This window comes from Anser anser (genome assembly GCF_964211835.1).
Source record: "Anser anser genome assembly, chromosome: 16".
Taxonomy (NCBI): Eukaryota; Metazoa; Chordata; class Aves; order Anseriformes; family Anatidae; genus Anser; species Anser anser.
In genome coordinates this window covers 8,526,120-8,546,369 of record NC_139737.1, presented here as the reverse complement: position 1 = coordinate 8,546,369, position 20,250 = coordinate 8,526,120, and the positions used below count along the sequence as shown (strand labels likewise).

At 39.2% G+C, this 20,250-nt stretch overlaps 2 protein-coding genes across 8 annotated transcripts in view; one reads left to right on the top strand and one right to left on the bottom strand.

Moving 5' to 3' along the window:
- PTPN1 (protein tyrosine phosphatase non-receptor type 1) overlaps positions 1–15,915 on the top strand; it is a 44,975-nt gene extending 29,060 nt beyond the window's left edge. For both annotated transcript variants that reach the window (XM_083801412.1, XM_083801413.1), the window contains exons 3-9: positions 1,300–1,400; positions 3,383–3,481; positions 6,203–6,340; positions 7,650–7,859; positions 8,548–8,709; positions 9,339–9,574; positions 12,372–15,915. In XM_083801412.1, coding sequence (XP_083657538.1) covers positions 1,300–1,400; positions 3,383–3,481; positions 6,203–6,340; positions 7,650–7,859; positions 8,548–8,709; positions 9,339–9,574; positions 12,372–12,579 — 1,154 coding nt within the window. In that variant the 3' untranslated portion in view covers positions 12,580–15,915. The remainder of the gene's footprint in view (positions 1–1,299; positions 1,401–3,382; positions 3,482–6,202; positions 6,341–7,649; positions 7,860–8,547; positions 8,710–9,338; positions 9,575–12,371) is intronic.
- Positions 15,916–16,555: 640 nt separating this feature from the next.
- The window catches only part of RIPOR3 (RIPOR family member 3), a 58,619-nt gene continuing 54,924 nt past the window's right edge, over positions 16,556–20,250 (bottom strand). For all 6 annotated transcript variants that reach the window (XM_083801401.1, XM_083801400.1, XM_083801402.1 and 3 more), the window contains 4 exons: positions 19,904–20,106; positions 19,557–19,640; positions 18,541–18,631; positions 16,556–17,576 (listed from right to left, as the gene is read on the bottom strand). In XM_083801401.1, the coding sequence (XP_083657527.1) occupies positions 17,476–17,576; positions 18,541–18,631; positions 19,557–19,640; positions 19,904–20,106 (479 nt within the window). In that variant the 3' untranslated portion in view covers positions 16,556–17,475. The remainder of the gene's footprint in view (positions 17,577–18,540; positions 18,632–19,556; positions 19,641–19,903; positions 20,107–20,250) is intronic.

Genomic DNA, 20,250 nt, shown 5'->3' with positions numbered 1-20,250 from the left:
ATGGTGATATTAGTGTGAGACGTGTTTCTGAAACGATTATCACCGCACATTGTGCATTCTGGTGAATTCTGGTGGGCTGTGCATCTTGGAGCACGTGTCCTCTGTACCAGGCACACTGGTGACAGCTCAGTTCAGTGTCGCAGCCTGTCTTTCCTTCCACGTTCCTGTGTAGAAAGACACTAACGTTCAGACTTGCCTGTGCCTGGCATGCTGACTTCTGAGGTGCAAGAGAGACTGCAGGAATGAAATCACAGAGTGCGGGGGAGTACAGGACTGTAGCCAAATGATCAGTGAATAATATTTGATATTTTGGACACTAGAGAAAGTTCACAGCTGGTTTGCTAAACTGCCTTCTCTGCGCTAAACGACAACACCCAGGACTCATTCCCTCTTCTTCAAGGGTGCAGCACTGCTACCTGTTTTAAACACAACCTATAGAATTCCTGGATATTTGGGCAAATGCCTATATTCTGCTCAAAAACACTAGTTTCATTGTGTACCAGGAAACTCTTATACTTAATGGTTAAAAGTTACTTAAGTCTTCAGGGTAACTGTGTAGAAACAATAGGGTTGCACATAGGTTGCTTTACTAAGCAGTTCTAATGTTTGGGGTTGTGAGTAACAAATGGTTCTTTTTTTTTTTTGTCTTTAGATAATACTGCTTCCAATCTGCCTTTCTTGCAAAATGTAGAAACTCTTGGGTTTGTGGTTTTTTTATTCTACGTAAAGCAAACTGAAACTAACAAAAGAGCAGTGAAATTACATTTACTGTAATTTTTTTTAATCGTTCTTTCTATATTAAAGTGTGGTTGGGTTAGGAAAAGTCGCTAAATCTCTACAAGAGTAAGTAGTCTCTGTTCTGTCCAATATATGTTTAGGCAAATCTGTCACAGCCTTGAACAAGCTTATTTTGAATGTTTAAGCTTCTAAAGATAAGCAATTGTGTAACTAGATTTATTTAAAAACAGTAATTTGATAACTGTACAAATAGGTCAGTGTGATCTGCTTTGCTCATTGCCATTGTGAGCACTTCAGATGCAAATACTTTCATTCTTCCAGCGTGTTCTTAGAAGGTGGACTGTGACTTACAATCAGTGCTCTGGTGTAGTGCTGTTCTTGTAGTAGCTATATTGTATTTCTAGAGTTACAAGTACCAGAGAACATTTCTGCACTGTGATTAAGCTCTTTTGATTATTCAGGAAAACCCAGCTTTTTTTGATCATAACATTTGATGAGGTTGTGCATGGACTGTGCCGTGTTCCTTATACATTAACCAGTGTTTTTCTAATTATGCTGCAGTTGATCACAGTCGAATTAAGCTAAACCAAGGTGACAATGACTATATCAATGCTAGTTTGATAAAAATGGAAGAGGCCCAAAGGAGCTACATCCTTACCCAGGTAATTGCTGGCTGTGGATCATAAAAATTGTACGGTGATTGGGGTTGTTTCTTGTAGGATTTCTTTAGCCTCATGCCTGTTTGCTTTATTTTAAAATTAGTTAAGTGTATGTAAATATCTCTGTGTCTATATAAACATATTGTGTACATAGAACAATTTTACAGAAATGCTACATATTTTTCCTCCTTTGTGTCATCACTGACTGACTTTCTGTAGAGCGTTTTGACCCCTTCGTATATCTGGCTTTGGACCCACCTAGGTGTTGTTCTAGAACATAAGCCAACATGCTCCTAGAAATCTGCCTATGATGTGTTGGCTTATGAGAAGCAACATTTAGATGTGGTTGAAATATATCACATTTCTCCTACATGGAAGGCCAGCACAAAGACTTCAGACCATTACAATCTTAAATTGTCTGACAAATTTTCTGACCAGAAGTGAGCTTCAGTTAGTGGAAGGGTTTTGCATTTACAGAAGAACTCTAAGTATGGACTTCAAGATGTTCAAACATACTTAAATATAACACATTTATCTGTTAGGTTGAGTGGGGCAGAAGTTACATAAAATATGCTAGGGATTTTCTGCTGCCTGACCTTCCCTTTAAAATAGGCGGTATGCTCTATGGCCTGTTTGTTCTTAAATGTCCGTGTGAATATGTTAGTGCGCTATTTACAAATAGCGTACCTGCTAGTGACATGGTCCTGGAAATGTCTAAGCTGGGCAGTGCTGATGCTTTTATCTACAACGTGAGAGAGGAAAGCCATGAATGCAGACTTTAGTGATGGGGATATGGCCGGGGGAAAGTTGCTGTCTTTCACTGAATCTGTGACTTCCCCACCTAATTATGTAGCACATTCAAAAACGCCCAAGTACTGTTGTCTTATTCTGAGAACTGGCAACTGTGCCGGAATGCTTGTTTGTCCTAAGTGTTCAGTTCCCTGGAGATAGTCCTGGCTTCTAATCTTGACTCTTCTTTTCCTTCCTCCCGCATTTTAGATAAAGGTAGACTGGGATTAATATTTTCAAGTAAAGTTCAGCAGCTCTTCCTTCCTGTTTCTAGAGAATAAAGATAAATCTGTAATGAAGAAGCAGACAGTGGAGTATTCAATACAAAAATTATTCTGTGCACCTTTTATTTTCCTTATTCAGGAGAGGGAAGGCTGATCATAGGGCTGATAGGTAGACCTGTATGTGGAATAGTCAGATATGCTGCTAAGTAGCAGCAGTTACCTTTTCTGATCCAATATTTAATGGATTTGACTGGCTTTTTGAGGGCACTGTCCTGCAGTTCTGTTTGGACAAGGTGGTGGACAGCAAATGTGAGAGGTTTGTTTGTGTTGCCCAGAATTCAGAACAATGGTTTTGGAGTAGAGGAGAGCAAAGGAGCAAAGGAACAAAGCAAAACCATAAAGTTAGAAGGAAATTTTAATTTGTAAGTAGATACTTAACAGGAGTTATCATTTTGTTCAGTCCGAAAGCACATCCATGAAGATTCTGGAAAACTATATAACTTGTTAGTGATCTGGCATTTTTCTGTCTTTCGGATGTTTCTCTGTTCAGTGGACTAACTGTCAAGTGTTATGAATAACAATGATGTATTGCAGAAGAGTTAAATCTATACATTAATTCTGCTCTTAGTCAATGGGGATTTATTTCCCCATTACTTTTGCTTACTTGCCTAAGAAAATTCTCTCAGCAATTTTCACTCCCAGTTCTCTTCTTGCAAATGACACTACTTCTGTCTTCCTGTTATGAGTGTGTGTGGGGGAAGATTAATCATGGGTGAATTCATAGTGGGAAATTGGAAATTAAAGCTATATCACTGCTTTTTTCTTTTTTCTTTTTTTACAGTTTGAAATTAGAAGTTGCTTGTTACTACTTCTTGCCTTAATTTATTGCCTAGGGCAGTAACTTTTACTGAGGAATATTACTCTGACTTTAACAAAGAATAACACTTATTTCTGGGGATTCTGTCTCTGCAGGGACCTTTGCCAAATACTTGTGGTCACTTCTGGGAGATGGTTTGGGAACAGAAAAGCCGTGGTGTTGTCATGTTGAACAGAGTGATGGAAAAGGGATCCGTAAGTATTTATCTGGTTTGAGCTATGTGTTCATTGCATGTTTTGTTTTAAATTAACTTAAAAAAAAAAAAGGCAAAGAACAGTAATAGAAGGGGGGAAAAAAGGTGACTTTAAGTAATTTTATCTAACAAATTGTTTTTAGGGTTGGGTACTTGGTGAAATAATAAATCCAGAAAACTATTCAGTTTGTAATTACAGGTCCTAATTTCTTCTGAATTTGGATGAAGTAAGACACAAACACAACATAATTCTCCACAAAAAATAAGTATTTGCTCTCTACTGCTAACCTAGGTATCTGAATGTAGTTCTCACTCTTCCTTGTATACACAGTGTGCCTGTCAGAGGTTATTTACACCAAGTGCTCATTCAGAAGCAGTATGAAACAGCTTTAGAGTAATTACAGGGCCTCTGACTCCAGGCTGCTTTCACGCAGTAAGAGCTCTGATTTCTAAACATACCTGCTATGTATGTTGTTTCTCCTCCAGGGTCATTGTTTTACAATCAGAAGTACTTGTACTGGTGTCTGTCTTAAGCAGTGATGTTGTCAGAGATACGGAACCTGTTGTTCAGCCAGGGCTTTGCTTGCTAGGACAAGTGCAGAGGGCTTAGGTCTGTCCAGACCTTTTAGGAAGTTTACATTAGGCAGGACAGACAAATGATGAAGGGGAACAATAGGTGAACAAACAATCGGGGTTATTTTAAGTAATTAACCTGATAGATAAAAAGGGATGGTTCCTCTGGCACAGAGTAGCTGCTGTCTTGAGAGGAAATGTCTCAGCCCTTCTGGTGGTGGTGAAGACAGGAACCATCAAGCATGGAATTAATTTTTCATCCATGGGTTCGGAGCTTTGCTCGTATGCTAACTCCACAGCTGCCATCCTGTGGTCCTGAAGTAGACTTGGTATCTGTGCAAATCTGGGACAGAAGCGGTTTTAAAAACTGACAGAAATGCACAATTTGAAGTTAAATGTCACAATGCAGTCAGTATAAAGACACTTCAGAGTAGGGGTGCTGGGTATGTTGGGTATCTACCAGTGATAACTGGGTGGTACACGGTTTTGCATAATCAGGAAAGAATTCTTGTGCAATCAGTTGTGTTTTAATGAAATGCAGTCTTAATATTAAGTGTTTTGCTTTTTTTTTTTTAGTGTAAGTGAAACTTAATCTTCAAGAGATGCAGTAACCATAGTTTTCAATAGTTCTCTCCTTTCCAGCCATTCCCACTCATTCTCTGCAGTGTCAATAGTTTTGAACAAAACGAATTACTGTGATCCCTTGGGACAGGCTGCTAACACTTCTCAGCAAACAGCAGTGGGAGACCTACAGTGGAACACAACAAAATATCATTTGCAGACACACTTAGTGGAGAAATTAGACACAAAGCCAGTTGCTGTTTCATAAACTTTAATATCCATAAAAGTGCAGAGAATTTTAATCATGTTCTATACACTGATAAGCCAGAGGATACAATTTCAATAAAAATTAGAATTTGTCTCGGCAAAACTAGAATTAAGTGTACCACTGAACAAAATACTGAAGGGTTTTCTTATTCATTAAAATACTGTCAGAAATTGTCCTAGGGGTGAGAATGCTGTTCTTCTCTTATCAGTGTTTTTGCACTTCAACATTAAATTATTATTTGCACTTAAGAAGTATTCATTAACCATGTCCAACAATCCATTTCCATTGAAAGCTTAGCTATGGACAAGTGGTGGTCATAATCCCTTTTCAGAGAAGCAGTGCTTAATGGCAGAAATAGCAGGCCAGTTCTCACTGGCATAATATCCGTAGTTTTAATGGTCATAAACTTGGTTGCAGACTTCCTTATTCTTGTTACTGATGAGTTTCTTTAGGTTCTGTTTTTTCCTACACACTACAAAATGTGCTACTTGTCTATTTGACTGACTCGTTTAAGATTCTAGCATGTAGCAGTCTTTGCAAAACTAAGCTCTCAGGAAAACTTTACTGTGAAATTGAAATTCAGTCAGAAATAGGAATGTTTGTTGAATGCTGGTGTTTTTTTTAGTTGTTTGGCCCTTTATTCTTAAATTGTGCCATGTAAAATTAAAATGATCTCAGTGCTGGTTTTATTTTTGTGGTAAATGAATGAAGTAACCCAAAATCTCATCTGATGTTATACTTGCAAATTAGTAATGTTGCAATTCTCTGTATGTAGCTTATTTGTGGAATTCATAATATTTCTTTATGGTACATTCTGCTCTTGTTAACATCTCTTCTTTTGAAATGGAAATGTTTCAATGAGGTTAATACATAAAATGCGAAGTAGACAAAAATTCAGATCTTGGCAGAGTGTTCCAACAGCTTTTATATTTAGAAAGTTATTAAATTTTTTGGTTTTTATGATCGGTCTGGCACAGACTAAAATAAATAATGACTTTGGTGATCTTGATTAGATTCCACAGTGGTGCAGCCCTGTAGCAGTCTTTCAGTTTACATGTAGGAGAAAGAGAGCTTTACCTACACAATCGCTAGGTATCTTCGTGAGTTCAGTCAGGGTCAAAATAGTTTGATTCATAAAAAAAAAACAACTTACTGAACACATAGTTCTGCAGCATAAAGGGAGACTGGTATTCTTCACATTGGAAATAGTCCTTCTTATAATAGAAGCAATGAAGAAATTGTCTCATTAGAAAATGTGTATTTAAGAATAGTTATTTCTTGCCTTTTACACAAATATGAATGGCACCTAATTGTTTTTAGGTAAAGTGTGCGCAGTACTGGCCACGGAAGGAAGAAAAAGAAATGTTTTTTGAAGATACAAACTTGAAACTAACCTTGATATCTGAAGATATAAAATCGTATTACACAGTACGACAGCTAGAATTGGAAAACCTTACAGTAAGTACCTAAACTACTACCAATCACATTTTTTAACCTCTGAGATGAGACTCGCCTCATCAACAAGCTCTTGAAAAAGCTGGTCATGTAATATAGCAGGTTTTGTCCTGGAATTGATGATTCTGCATGAGATTGTTTTCAACATTGCAATGTATTAGAGCGTTACTCTAACAGAGAAGAGAAAAACAGAATCGTGCAGAGCAGTGAGAGCTGAGCTAAAGCTCCTGCGTGAGACTGCCTCAGGAGGAATGCCATTAACTTTCACTGAATGCAGGAAAGTGAAGATAATGTCTGTGAGGTTCCTCATGGTGCTGAGCTAGGTGTGTATGTTGGGACATTCTCACCTGAATTCTGTTCAGTCCTCATACTGCTCACTACTGGAAGGTACAGATATTCCTTTGCTCAGCTGTTCACATCTTGCACGCTTCCTTCTGCCGGGAAAAGTGAGAAAGCAGATACTAATTTGACTAATGAAATTGTACCCGAGTAAGGATTTGTTTGTTGTAGTTTGCAGTGTGCATTAAAAATGATACCTGCCATAGACGTGTTTTAGATGGTTGTACCTCGGTGTTCCAAGAGGGTGTGAACAGCAGTGATACAGCAGGCCTGGAAGAACGTTTTCAGATGGGGAATGAAGCTTTAAAGGAATGCCTGTGATCGTGTGAGGGTTTTGACTGCAGAAAGTGGGAAGGGCTTCTGTAGTTTGTTGTACTTCATTTTGAGAACTCTTCAAATGGTACTCTGCCATTCGAAATTGGACTGCGGTAGTGCCAGCTGCCTGTGGTGATGCAAGCATTTGAACTGTACTGAGAAAACTAAGATAGGTTATGTGTAAGTAAATTTACTTATCCAATTTAATTTGCTCAAAACAGAGGCCTTTTACAACAAGAGATAATTATTTGTAATTAGTTAATTAGCTATGGAGCTATAAAACTCCCTCAGAGTATGGAACTTTGAATTTGTCAGCTGTTGTGTCGGTGCACTGTACAAGAAGTAGCGGTGTAGTCTGAATCTCACACACAGTCAAGCTGGCACACTGCTCCATGCCACATAAACCAGTTACTTCCAAAGGAAGAAGCTAACATTTTTCCAAAGGCACAAATCTGAAATTGACTTACAGCTGACATTTGAAGCTATAAAAACATCAAAATTTTGAAGCTGTATGTCTAAATATATAAGAGATTATTTGCTAGGAAAATAAACGTGAGGAATTGTTTGCTCATTAGAACATTGTTGTAGGCAGCTGTGCTTTGAATGGCTTTGACTTGCGTGTCCCAGCTAAAGGACTTCAAAGTACTGTCTTTTGCAGACGCAGGAAACTAGAGAGATTCTGCACTTTCATTATACTACGTGGCCTGACTTTGGAGTCCCGGAGTCACCTGCTTCATTCCTCAATTTCCTCTTCAAAGTGAGAGAATCTGGCTCACTTAACCCTGAGTACGGACCCGTTGTGGTGCACTGCAGTGCAGGAATCGGAAGATCAGGAACTTTCTGTTTGGTTGATACATGTCTTCTGCTGGTAAGAATAACTGCTTCGAGACCATGTGCTATTTAGTAGAGTCACAGTCAGGAACGGCTTGTTGTAAGCCTACAAAGAGCTGTGGTGTTTTCTCTGGAGTATTCTTGCATGTTATTTCTCGTTATGTTACTCTTATTCTGTGTTGGACTATGCTGGCCATTTTGGGTCTGGGGAAGAAAAGTCTCTAGTTCTTAGAACAATTTGCAAGGCTAGAGTTTGCCCTTGTGGTTAAGAAAAAAAACACACTAGGTGTTCACTAAATAATACTGTAAACTATCCTGAAACAATGTAAAATACATCTAATGTGTTTCCTTTAATGGAGTCAACTTACCCTGGAGGCAGGGGAAGATTTTGGCTTTATTCTTTAACTGTGCGAGAGCAACTAATACACAGAAGTCAGGCCTAGGTCAGAATACCCATTTTTAAAATTATTTTATTTATTATATTTTCAAAAACAAGAAAGACAAAAGAAAAAAAAAAAAGAAGGGAAAAAATACAACAAGATTTTGGGGAACCGGTATCCCATCTCTCTCTTTTCAGAAGCCAAATAAGTAGCTGATACCAGTTTTTTTAATTAGTTTATTAGTTCTGTAATATGGAGGATGGTCTGATGGCCATAGTATAAAAGGAGTCATTGTATTGAATCTCATCAGAGCATTAAGGCATGTTTCCCATTTTTTACCCTCAGATGGACAAACGGAAAGATCCTTCTTCTGTGGATGTTAAACAAGTTCTCCTAGAAATGAGGAAGTACAGAATGGGACTTATACAGACAGCGGATCAGCTTCGTTTCTCCTACTTAGCTGTTATTGAAGGAGCAAAATTCATTATGGGAGATGCTTCAGTGCAAGTGAGTATTGACTGCAGAGCCAGATGTAGTGAGCTGCAACTCTTTAACTGTAGCAGATAAGTGGGATGAACAGAATAGAAAGGAGCTTTAACTTACTTTGTCTTCAATGAATTTTTATATTCTGGGGTTCTTAATAGAACACTTTACTATCTGACTTCTAAAAAACAAAAACAAACAAACAAACAAAACCTACCTGTAGCCCTGTTGTGTAATAGCCCTGTGCATGCTTTTCAGCGCTATTACTGGGGTGTAGACTGGGTACATCAGCTGTCTTTCATTTTAGGTAACAACACTTTTCTAATATGTCAGAAAAAGTATAAAAGTGTTATGATCAAATCTTGTATATTTCTTTTATGGTAAGCAAAACCATCAACTAGGTTCTATTTTGTGCTATTTAAAGTTTCCAGACATAGATTAAAATTTCTTGCATTCATAGCTGATGTCTTCAATGTACTGGATATAGCCTAGGTTTGGAGTTCTTTTTGTGTCTTTTTTTTTTCCTTTTTATTGATGCAAATGAACAGCCACTCTAAAAATAAATGAAATAGACTGTAAAGAGCCTGCCTTGTTAGAGTAGTTTACATAAAAGAAATAATGGAAAACTTCACATGGCGTTTTTTTCCCTGAAGGAACAGTGGAAAGAGCTCTCCAATGAAGACCTGGACCCACCACCGGAACACACCCCACCACCTCCCAGACCACCAAAGCGAACCTCAGAAATGCACAATGGAAGGATGCATGAACATGCGGAATTCTTTCCTAAGCATGAAGTGGCAGAGGAAGAGATTAGTTGCTCAGTCAGCACTGTGGAAGAGATGGTTCCAGATGGCAGAGCTTGTTCGTCTGTGCCAGTGATCACGGACAGGTAATTCCTTAAGTTTCCCACTTTAACTGCCCCCAAAAGACTGTCCAGTTGCCTTATGGCTTTAAGAAGTTACAAGAAGCTTGCTCGTAAATGGCATTTTGTACAGCAGGTTCTGAACAGAACATCCTTGATTGAGTTAGTGTAATAGCAGTTCTGAAACAAAATCTGTGGTGGCTCCTTTTCAGTGAAGGCCTTACACTTTTTCTTTTTAACTTCACCCATAAACTAGGGCTATTTATGGGATCCTGCTTATAGTTAATGAACAAGTGACAGCATAATGGGGTGGTTTAGTCTAAATTTACTTGCGGTGTATGTGTTAAGTTACAGAGGAGCACATTCACTAGTTAGTGGCAGTATTAGTCATGTAGCTGAAAGCAAGGCTGACTAGGTTTCATTGCACTTAGAAATGTGAAAGTAATTATAGGCAAAGCTACTTTTGATGAAAGGAGTAGAAGGGGCTCTTGAGCACAGAACTTTCCTACCTGTCATTGTGATGTACAACAGAGAAGCCAAGGTTCCTACAAGCTTAACCACTAGATGTCACTCCTGCCTTATTGGTGTGGTATGGAGCTGGTTGAAGTTAGCATGCCTTGGTGTTGCTGGCATCCTGCATGTTAACTAGTTTTATTCAGAACAACCAACTGAATGCCCCACAGAATAAAGAGTAAACATTTAAAAGTATATAAAAAATAATAATTAAAAAACAAAACAGCTAGGCAAATCCCACCAGGGATAATCAAGGGGAAGTTTAATTTTCCCCCACTAGATGGTCTCCTAAGAAGACACATTCAGCTTCTCACAGGAATATTGGAATAAAAGTATCAAACTTTTTTATTCTCCACAGAACTCTAAGGCCTTTTCAACAGATGCAGCTGGCAGACTTGATATATTTTATTTAGCTAGACCAGTGGGGGAGTGTGTGACTCTGGAAACGGGAGATTAGTGAGACGTGTTTCCAGTAGTCTTCCTTCGAAATAAACCTCCTCTTAATTCCGCAGAGCAGAGAGGCTGAACGTGTTATCTCCCCCCAAATTGTGCTGGAGGCAAAGAGATAAATTGGACGTGTCTCCTTTCCCCGTTTAACATGATGCAATGTTTAGATCAGGATTTTTTTTGATTCAGCAGGGGAGAATCTGGAAGTGAAATACTTAAATTACAAACGCCTTTACTAAAAAGAAAGGAAAACTTGGGAGTAGAATAGAATAGAATAGGGCACGAATAGAGGCTTAGCTACAAAAGACAAAAACGTTAGAATAGAAGCACCTCCCTCTTTCTTCCCTCAGTGACAACACAGTGCTGTTACCAGAATATTTGCTGGGATGTGAGATGTTAGCTAATGCTTTTTGAGCCCAATGGGGAGTATGGATTTAAAGCTGTTATCTTGTCATTTGCTGTATAAATCTGGATTTTTCAGCGAATAAATGATTTCCTGGAAAGACTTGGTGCAGCTTAGTCTAAATGAACACAAGACATGCCCAGTTCTGAAGAGCTCGGAGGCTTAGATTAATTTTATTACAGACACTTGCCTGAGGCTGGAGTTGAGTCATCCTCTGGAACTGCTCATCTTCCTCATTAATCGCAGAGGCTGGTTTGGACTGGGCATCTGCCTGTTACCCTGCTAAGTTACATCCTATCGTACACATTATTTTGTGTTAGAAAAGGCCAGGGCTCCTGAGCTCTTTCATCCCGCACTAGTGCTGCAGCTGCAAGATGAGGCCTCCTTTTGATGACTGCTGTTGTCCTCGTGCTTGGGACAGTGAGCTCAGAAGTGAGGGAAGTGAAATGTGCAGGCAGGAGGGGGAAGGAGCAGAGAGTAATGGGCAGATTGGTGTGAAAGGATGAGACAGTGAGAGGCTGGAAGAAATGGAGACGTGCTGGCAGAAGCGAGCAAAGAAGAGGCAGCAGTCTTAAGCGTGCTTTTTTTTCCTGCCCAGGTACGCGTACATGGTGCCTGGGATGGCAGATTGCTGACTTCTGTACTTGAGCTGTCAGCAGATGTGTAGGAAGTCCCCATGCAAAGCATCTCCCTGCTGGTTACCACCCTGCTGGTTGTCACGGCACGGTCGTGCTCTGCTTTCTAAATTCAGATAGAAGTTGTACTGTAGATCTGAAAGTTCCTGCTCAGTTTAGAAGATTCCTTGGGTGTCAGGATACTGTCACCATGATGGAGGCCTAGTATCCAGAAATAACATTAAAAGGTGGAGAAATCATCAGTTCCATCGCTAAAAGCTATCACAACATGTGTAGCCACTCTTCATAAGTTACGGTTGCACGAGCAACTCACAATTCCACCTTTTTCTCACTTTTTGAGCGGGTGCGTGGGTTTAGAACTGTAATGTTCCCCTAAGCTGGATGTGGCTTTGTACAGGTTTGGTTCTTGTCTCTGGCTGTGCAGGTGGCAGATCTGTGATGAGCAATGGAAGTAGGTGGTGATTAAAGCTAAGTCACCTGGCTCTGTAAAGGGCACAGAATACTCCCCAAGCATGGTTACCTAGCAAGAGCTTCCCTGGGGATTGAATGCATAAGTAATCTGAGCATCTGGTACAGACTGAATGTTTACTATCCTTTCTTTCTGGGTGGCTTTTGATGACAAACGCTCTTCTAAACCTGTAATTTAATAGCCTGAACCGTAATCATTAGGGACAGGCTTTGGTGTGTCATCTGCTGCAGCTCCTGATAGCAAGAGATTTCCACCTTTGTGATGTTTAGTGGGTGAGGCCATGCTCTCGTCGAGTCTGCCTGGCTTCTCTCCAAAATGCAAAATCCAGTACTGAATATTTATTTCTTTGTCCTTAAGCACTAGTCAAGACACTGAACTTCGGAGGAGAACTGTTGGTGAAAATCAGCATCTCTCGCCCCACAAAGAAGAGTCGATGAAGTCAGACAACTTAGAAGAGGATGACGAGAACATGATGACAACTTGGAAGCCATTTCTAGTGAATATATGCATGTTCACCTTCCTCACAGCAGGGGCTTATCTTTTTTACAGGGTATGTTTTCATTGATGGACATGCCAGCACGAATGACCCTGCAGAAAACACCAACGATTTGATCGGTTTGTAATAAGCTTCTGTGAAAGAAAGCTAATTGAGGCATCGGAGCCTTGTCTCAGTGGAGATAGATCTTAGGTTGCAAGGCCGGAACTTTGGTTAGGGCTTAAGAGAGAATTGATGCACTAGGGTTTTATCTAGCCCTGTGGTCCCAAGAACATAATATTCTAATCTCAGGGCCTTAAAATATTCAGGAGTAAGCAAAGAAAATGCCAAATAGTCTGTTTTCCTTTTTTTCTTTTTTTTTAAACTAAATAATAGAATTACAACACATTGTTGTTTTTAGCCTTTTTTAAAAAGCCAGTTCTTTTTCTTTCATGTTTCAGAAAAACTAGGCACAAGTGAAACTTGCTTGTACTCTCCAAGTGTTGTAACCAAATACATGAGTTATATTGATGAGTTCCCCCAAAAAAAGAAAAATAAACCCACATACCTGAAGAATGTAAACTTTTTGAAGGGGGGGGAGAGGGGGGGCAGTTGTGGTTGGGTGTTTTTTTAGTTTTGTTTTGTAACTTGCTTCATCTGTTAAAGACTGAGTTGTGGGCAGTGCCTGTGGTATTGATATATTTAATCTTGGCATAACTGTTCTTAAAGAGCTTATTGTTTTACATGTGTTTATAGAAACAGGCTTCTGCATTTGCTCAGGGTATCCCAACATGTCAAGCTCTTTTTTTCTTTTTTTCTTTTTTTTGGAAATAAGTGTATCTTCTCATTGACTTTTGTTGCACTCTACTTGCACATATGTCTATTTACATTGCACCATCCTTTGTAAAGCTGTTTTTACTTTTATATTCTGGGTTAGGAGAAGGTGAGGGGAGGGAGAGAAACGGGAAACGAAATTCAACCAAAACATGTCCACCAGCATTTTGCAGCTGTTCAGTTGGCATTGAGAAGGACCAGTTCTTAAACCTCATCATTTGGAATGTAAAATGCAGTTTCACTCTACATCTGTACGTCTGCTTCATAAGGAATAGCATGCTTCCTCCAGCGGCTGGAGAGGTAACGTGCTCAGAGGCAGTGCGGGTAATGAACAGGAAAGCGTTTCAAGAAATCCAGAGCAATTAATGCTGTGGCAGCTTCCTTAAGAAGTAAAAAGCTCAACAGAAGACATGTTGGTCTGAGAATGTATCAGCTGGCTTATGATGCAAGCATTTGCGTGTTCTGCTTCTTTAAAGCAAAGATTTAAAATACTGGCTTAGTTTGGCTCGAAGATGCACTGTTCAGTGATTGTGGGACACGGTGGTGCTGGTGGGTAAGTCTTGCGCCTCTGCAGACAGGGTTGTCACTGTCCTAACGTGAGTTGGGTGGGTTTGTCCTGTGCCGTGCTGCATCTGAATTGTTTCGCTTGGTGAAAACGTAAAGTGCTTGTAAATAAGGGTTTGGGTGCACTGGTGGAACCGTGACTGGAAGCCTGCGTTGCACTGAACAGTCTTAGTCAATGCTGTTCCTCGCATTAGTACCAAATTATTATTGCTTAAACAACAGCAGCAAAGACTTCTTTGCTGATGTCATGGGGCAGAAGACGAGAGTCAATTCACTACTGAAAGGTGTAGTGAATGAAACTAATCCATGACAACTGGTTTGCAACAGTGTTAATAATCAGTTCTTTTTATCTTTAAATGCTTTCTGGATTTATAGCACTTAACCACCATTCTCAGTGCAGACATCACTATGGAGTATCTTACGTAAGTCTCTTTCCACTCCATATTTATTTTTGCAAAACTGTCTGTAGTGTAGCTCTTCTCCTTCAGTGAATAAGGTGGTAAACTGGGGGGTGGGAGTTGTTTCTATTTTGTGTTCTGTCAAGCTTGCATCAAGGGCTTTTCACAAGTACAATAATAAATCCTCAGGTAGTACTGGGAGTCAATACTTTACCTGTGAGACTGTTGGTCAGACCAGTACTGGAAAGGAGGAATGTTGTAATCAGTCAATATTTAGTTATATTATTGGAATCATGAAAAATGAGTATAGAAAAATGGTAATATATAACGGCTCATCTGTGTATTTAAGATACAGTATGTGATTGCTTTGTCCCCACTATTCTCTCCATCATCTGGTAGAATATTGTTCTAAAGCAACATTTGTACATCATTTGTATTAAAATGCATGTAAAGTCTTCTAGTGTCCTGATTAAATACCACGTGCTTGAAAGGTGAAAGAACTTATATTTCTGCTTACTGATGTGCCCAAATTATATTTGCATGAACTGATCATTAAGTGGCTGTGGTTCAAAGGGTGTTGCTGAAAGTCTCTTCGTTCAGCGATAGATTGATTTGGTGTTTATCAGATAACATGTACTCGCCTAATACTTGGCATGACTTCCTCTTGAATTTCTGCGTACTCAGTGTAACCCGGTTGTTTAGCATGGTTCATTTCAGCTGAGTAAGTATAGTACAGACATTCCAGAGTGTTTAGTAAGCCGTATCCACACCTCACCTCCGGTCACTTGAGGCAAGTGATTGCTAGGTATGACTTGCTGTGCTGCCTGCAGAGCTGCGCTGGAGGATGAGGAAGAAAACCTTTTTTGCAAGATCTCAGTAGTATGCTTTGAGCTGCAGCAATGGAGGCTCTTGAAATGGTCCCCCCCCCAGCTATGCTGTTCCCAAGAAGGAAAGCTTTAAATTTTAGGCTTGACAGTAAAATAAAGCGTCTTCCTTTGAATCCAGAATAATTCACCTGCACTGTTTCTGCAAATTATTCTAGTAAGAGACGCTTCCTGCAGAGGACGTTTTGAACACCCCCCCCCCTCCTTTTCTGCCAACGTACTTTGCTATTTCTTTCATCTGCTCCAAATCCAGGAGAATTGACGCTGTCCTGGGGTAGACAGTGAAGTAGCCCACAAGACCAGTGAGGTGTGTATAAGGCTTATAATACTGAACTGTAAACATTTTTGTTTTGATGTCTTGTATATGTATGTAGTAGTTTGGGTGTGTATATACAGTAGCACTTCAAAGTGGGTGTATTGGTTAACCTATTCTTGGAAAATGGACAAATATCCATGTTAAACTTGTTAGAAAGTTAGTGAGCTGCTCTGCTATATGCCTTAAGCAAATATTTACTCATCAGGTCTTTCTTTTTTACAGATTGCCATAGAATAAACTTTTTTAAAAAAAATAAAAAACAAAAAAGCTAAATGTTTTGGTATAATACATTTTCAGGTATCTTGTCTTTTGTGTAAGCCACTGCAAAGACCTCAGAGGTTAGAGTAAAATTGTACAGTTTTTCAATTTCCCATCCAAGTTTTCAGTTCTCATTTTAGTTGTTACAATAAAATTCTTTTTTTAAAGAACGTACATGTGTCTCATCGCTTCCTGTCTTCTCAGTGCTAGAGCCGTTGGCTTCTATTCTGAACCACTTGCAACTCTGGACTAACCTCATGTTTGTTATTTTTCTTCCTGGAAAATGTTTCAAATGTTACTGTAAGAATTTACTTGTCTTTTACTGAAGCGGTATACTGTACACATACAATATACAAAACGTTCTCTGAAGGCAGTGTAGTGAAGGGGCAGATTAGGTGAATGAGGCTAGGGGGAAGCAGAAAACTTACCAAAGTAGGAAAATGTCGTTCCCCTGCTTTTAAATAAATCTGTAAATTAAAAGCAGAGTTAGACCACGGATAAGCAGCCCCGTCTAAGTTTAACCAAACTTTGCTATGGAATAGCATGACCTGACACCATGGTCCTGCTAGTCAGCGCTCATGAGTATGGAGTTGAAGTATCTCAGCAAGCTGCACCTCCTCAAGGGAAAAACTGACAGCCCACCCTGTTTCGACTGTGCAAGCCTGAACTTCCCACAGCTAGAAGTACATAACGTACCATGTATCGAGCTAGGATGTGTATCAAGAAAGTATCTTACCTGCCTTCAGGGGTTGATTGCCTTAGCCCTGTTCCCATTATTCTAGACAAACACCAGCATGAAGGACTTGCAGGAATTTGTCTCAAAAGTTTTATTAGAATTTTAGAAAAAAAGTATGAAATTCAACAAATAAATACTGAATAGAAAAAGTACTATATATATAAAATATATACACACAAGCCAAACCCTTTCAAGTATTTTACCTGAAGCCAGACTTCTCTTTGTGACTACCCTCCACTACATTAAATAAGTGTTGAGTAAGGAGCCTGACAATGGGTATGTGATTATGCAAAACCTTGGTCTATGACTAAAGAAATAAAATGCTTTTTGTATTTTTTTTTTTAAACTTACTTAGATCTGTCCATATGGCAGGCTGATCTGTACATGGCTAATATGATAAATAACTTCCCCTTGTAAACTGCTGAGGCTATACACTCAGTACTTACCCTTTCCAAGCCTTGCTCGAGCCTGGCCTAAGTTGCAATGATTACCCCAAAAATGGCTTTTAAAGTAACAAGTTTTTCTTCTGCAACTAAATTGCATAAAAAAAAAAATGGTAGCCACTTAAGGCTGCTAGATTTTTCTAATTTATATGGAAGTTGACGTAAGTAAGCTGTTATCTGCTAGTTTATAGATGGACTGTAGGAGAGTGATCATTTACTTCCTCTTAGAGAAATGCAAAAATTAATAAAATATTTTAAGTGAAAATAGATCATCTTTGACTTTTAGTTTGTGCAGGGGCAGCCAGTTCCAGTGAGATGGAGATTTAACTCAAGCAGCACCTCGATTTGAGATTTCATCATGTGCTGAGAGTGAGAAAATACAGATTCCAGTCTATTTAGTTTAGATTGCAAACTGTGCCCACTTTGGAAACAAAACTGTACTGTCAGTACGCAACATGTACATAGCAGGGTGTAGTAAACCAGACACTGAACAAACTAAATCCTCAGTACTCAGCTGTGAGGACAGTATGGTTTAGCTCCTCATATTCCACTACTAAAATACTGTGATTTCAATTTCAGCCTCTTGCTGCACAGTGTCTCTTAATTCACAGCAAATCCTGTCCATTTTCTCAAAGGCTTGCCGTCCTTTTTCACCTATGGAGAAAGAAAATACATCCCATGCTGAGGAAAAGAAAGCCGTTAGAAACACCCTGAGAAAAGTGCTACATTGAAATATTTCTGTCATGACTTTGTCACTCCTGAGAGTTCTTATTAAGCTCTGAACAAAAACATCTCTAAAGGAATAAGTTTTTAAAAAAATGCTAGAAGACACCATGGGGAAAAAAAGAAATCAGGCCTTCTGTAAACACGTTAATTTGGAGCATCACAACTGGAAAACTTGTTTTGTGATACATGCGAATCTTAGTATTTCTGTGAGGTAAGTCTGGAGAGCCCCAGAACTAAGCATGATCTTAATCGTTTTTAGCAAGAACAGAGAAATTAACCATCTCCTCGATAAGTGGACATCCTCCCCAGCTGCTAAGCATTTAATAAACTTATCCTAGACAATTCTCCTTTGCCTTTATTAGAAGTACACATACTGGACAGTAGTAACTTGAGAACATTGACATTTCATTACCAGGTCAACCCCACTGTGTATCTACAGAATTCAGGTGAAGTAACAGGTAAAAAACAATTTTGTCTGTACTTATGATGGCTCCAGTATTCAGAATGGAGCAGTGTGGAGAATAGGAACAGGAAAATCAGAAGTAACTAGTTGGTTTGTAGGTGGCTACATGAGACTACCAGGCTGAAATATTCTGTTGTTGTTTTGCTTTATAAAAGATCTTTAAATCATCTTAGCTAATCTCACAGAGCTAGAAGCAGCATTACTGTACTCTGCCAGGTTCAAATGTCATTTTTACAAAAGCTAGGAGGGGAAGATTACTACTGGTAGTAACTTAACGGTATATGAAAGAGCTGTTCACGAAACATTTCCATTGTCCCAGATGTGTTCATGCTGTACAACCACATAGGTAAAGCTTCAGGCCTGTCTGGTTTTGCACTATTTCATGCTACTCTTCGGAATCTATATTTGAAAGCTGTACGCAAGACTTACCAAAGGACAGTGTTGTTTCCCGGGCAGCATTCCTAACTTCCTCTATTTCAGATTGGCACAGATGGGCGACCTGCTCTATACTCTCTATAGCCTGTTTGAAAAAAAAGTAAAATTGCAACAGTAGCTTCAGCAAGCATTTTGATGAACACTTTTTTTGCAAGATAAACACATTGCAAACCAACTCCCACCTCTTCTTGTATCTGACTTCGACTGTGATCTTTCTTTTCTCCCCTAACATATAAGCTTGCACCTAATTTTTACAAGCACGATCTCACTTCTGCTGCTTTCTCTTTTCAAGGCATGAAAAAGTGTTAAAACTCTAGCGTGCAGTTCACTGCTGCAGTATTGTTAAATTACCATAAAGCAATCAGGACCTTCACTGATAGGTTGTGCAATGGCAACAGCTGCTTTGCAAATCTGACTATTTGAGAGCAAGACTGGTTTGTGGGGCCTGTCTTGTGACTACGTGTTTGTAGAAACTGTACTCACAATAATCGCCTGTGTGCAAACAATTTATTACAGGCTTGTAGCTGTTTGATAGCTTTAAAGCTATTCTGACATTTTCTTATAATAGCAATAAAAATATTACTTTTATTTTCTGTCTATAATTGCCTATTATTAAAACAAGATGAACTGATTTAACTTCTAATTTCTACAGTTACAATGTAAGAACCAACTCCATATACAAATGACTCCACTGCTCATTTTCATACACACTAGATGTCTCCCTGTCAGATACTGTCTGCTGTGACAATACTGTAGCAGTTAGGAAATATCCTTTCTACCATTTTGCTGTGCCTATCAAATCGAGACACTCCAAGCCGACTGCAGTTCCCTCTACCTGCTGCCTTTTAAATAACAGCAATAGTATTTTAGAACTGTGCCAGCCAAAGTATTCATCAAATAAAAGGAAGCTGAAAAAGTAACCCTACAAGCTTAAAAAAAAAATAAACACTTCATCACCCAGCAGTTTTTGCCAGACACAGCAAAAAACAAGTAGAGCTATAAATACTTACTCTGAGGTTTTTAAGGGCCAAACACGCAGCTTGCTGAAGTCTTGCATCACAATCAGCTAAAACATCAGTGTAAAAAAGGAGAGCCTAAAGGAAAAAAAAAAGAAAAAAAACCATAAGAAGAAAGGTTTTATAACCTAAGCGTAATTGAGCACTCAAATTCAGACTGACATTAGCACTGTTTTACCTATGTGAAATTGAATAAAGGACACAGAGAAATCAGTTGAGCACTTTGTGGTTTAGGTTCAAGAATAGATTGATGAAGTGCAACAGTACTATTCTAGGATAAAACAAGTTGCGTGTATTCCAGCACCTAATTAGAGAAGCTGATAAGTACTGTAAGTTTTAACCTTTTCCCTAAAGTTCTTGTTTGCTGCTGCACGGGAGAGGCAGGATGTGGCTGCTTTGCTGACGCGGTGGTTGTCATCCAGCTGTAAAATCCCAAGCAGCCGTAAAGTCTGCGGTAGAGGTTGGAGCTTGTTCAATCGCTTTCCTTTCAATTTTTTAAGAGTCTTCAGCCGTCCAGGGCACTGCAGCTCCTCAATTAGCATCACTGCAAGTGAAATGACTTAACTTCAATAAATGACAAATGAAGACATTTTCAAGACAAGACAAACTCCTCTCTAATTCTGTCTCCTTCAGCCTATGAAGCTATTCACATGGCTAATAAGCAAGCTAGGCACGGCAGGAAGCACAT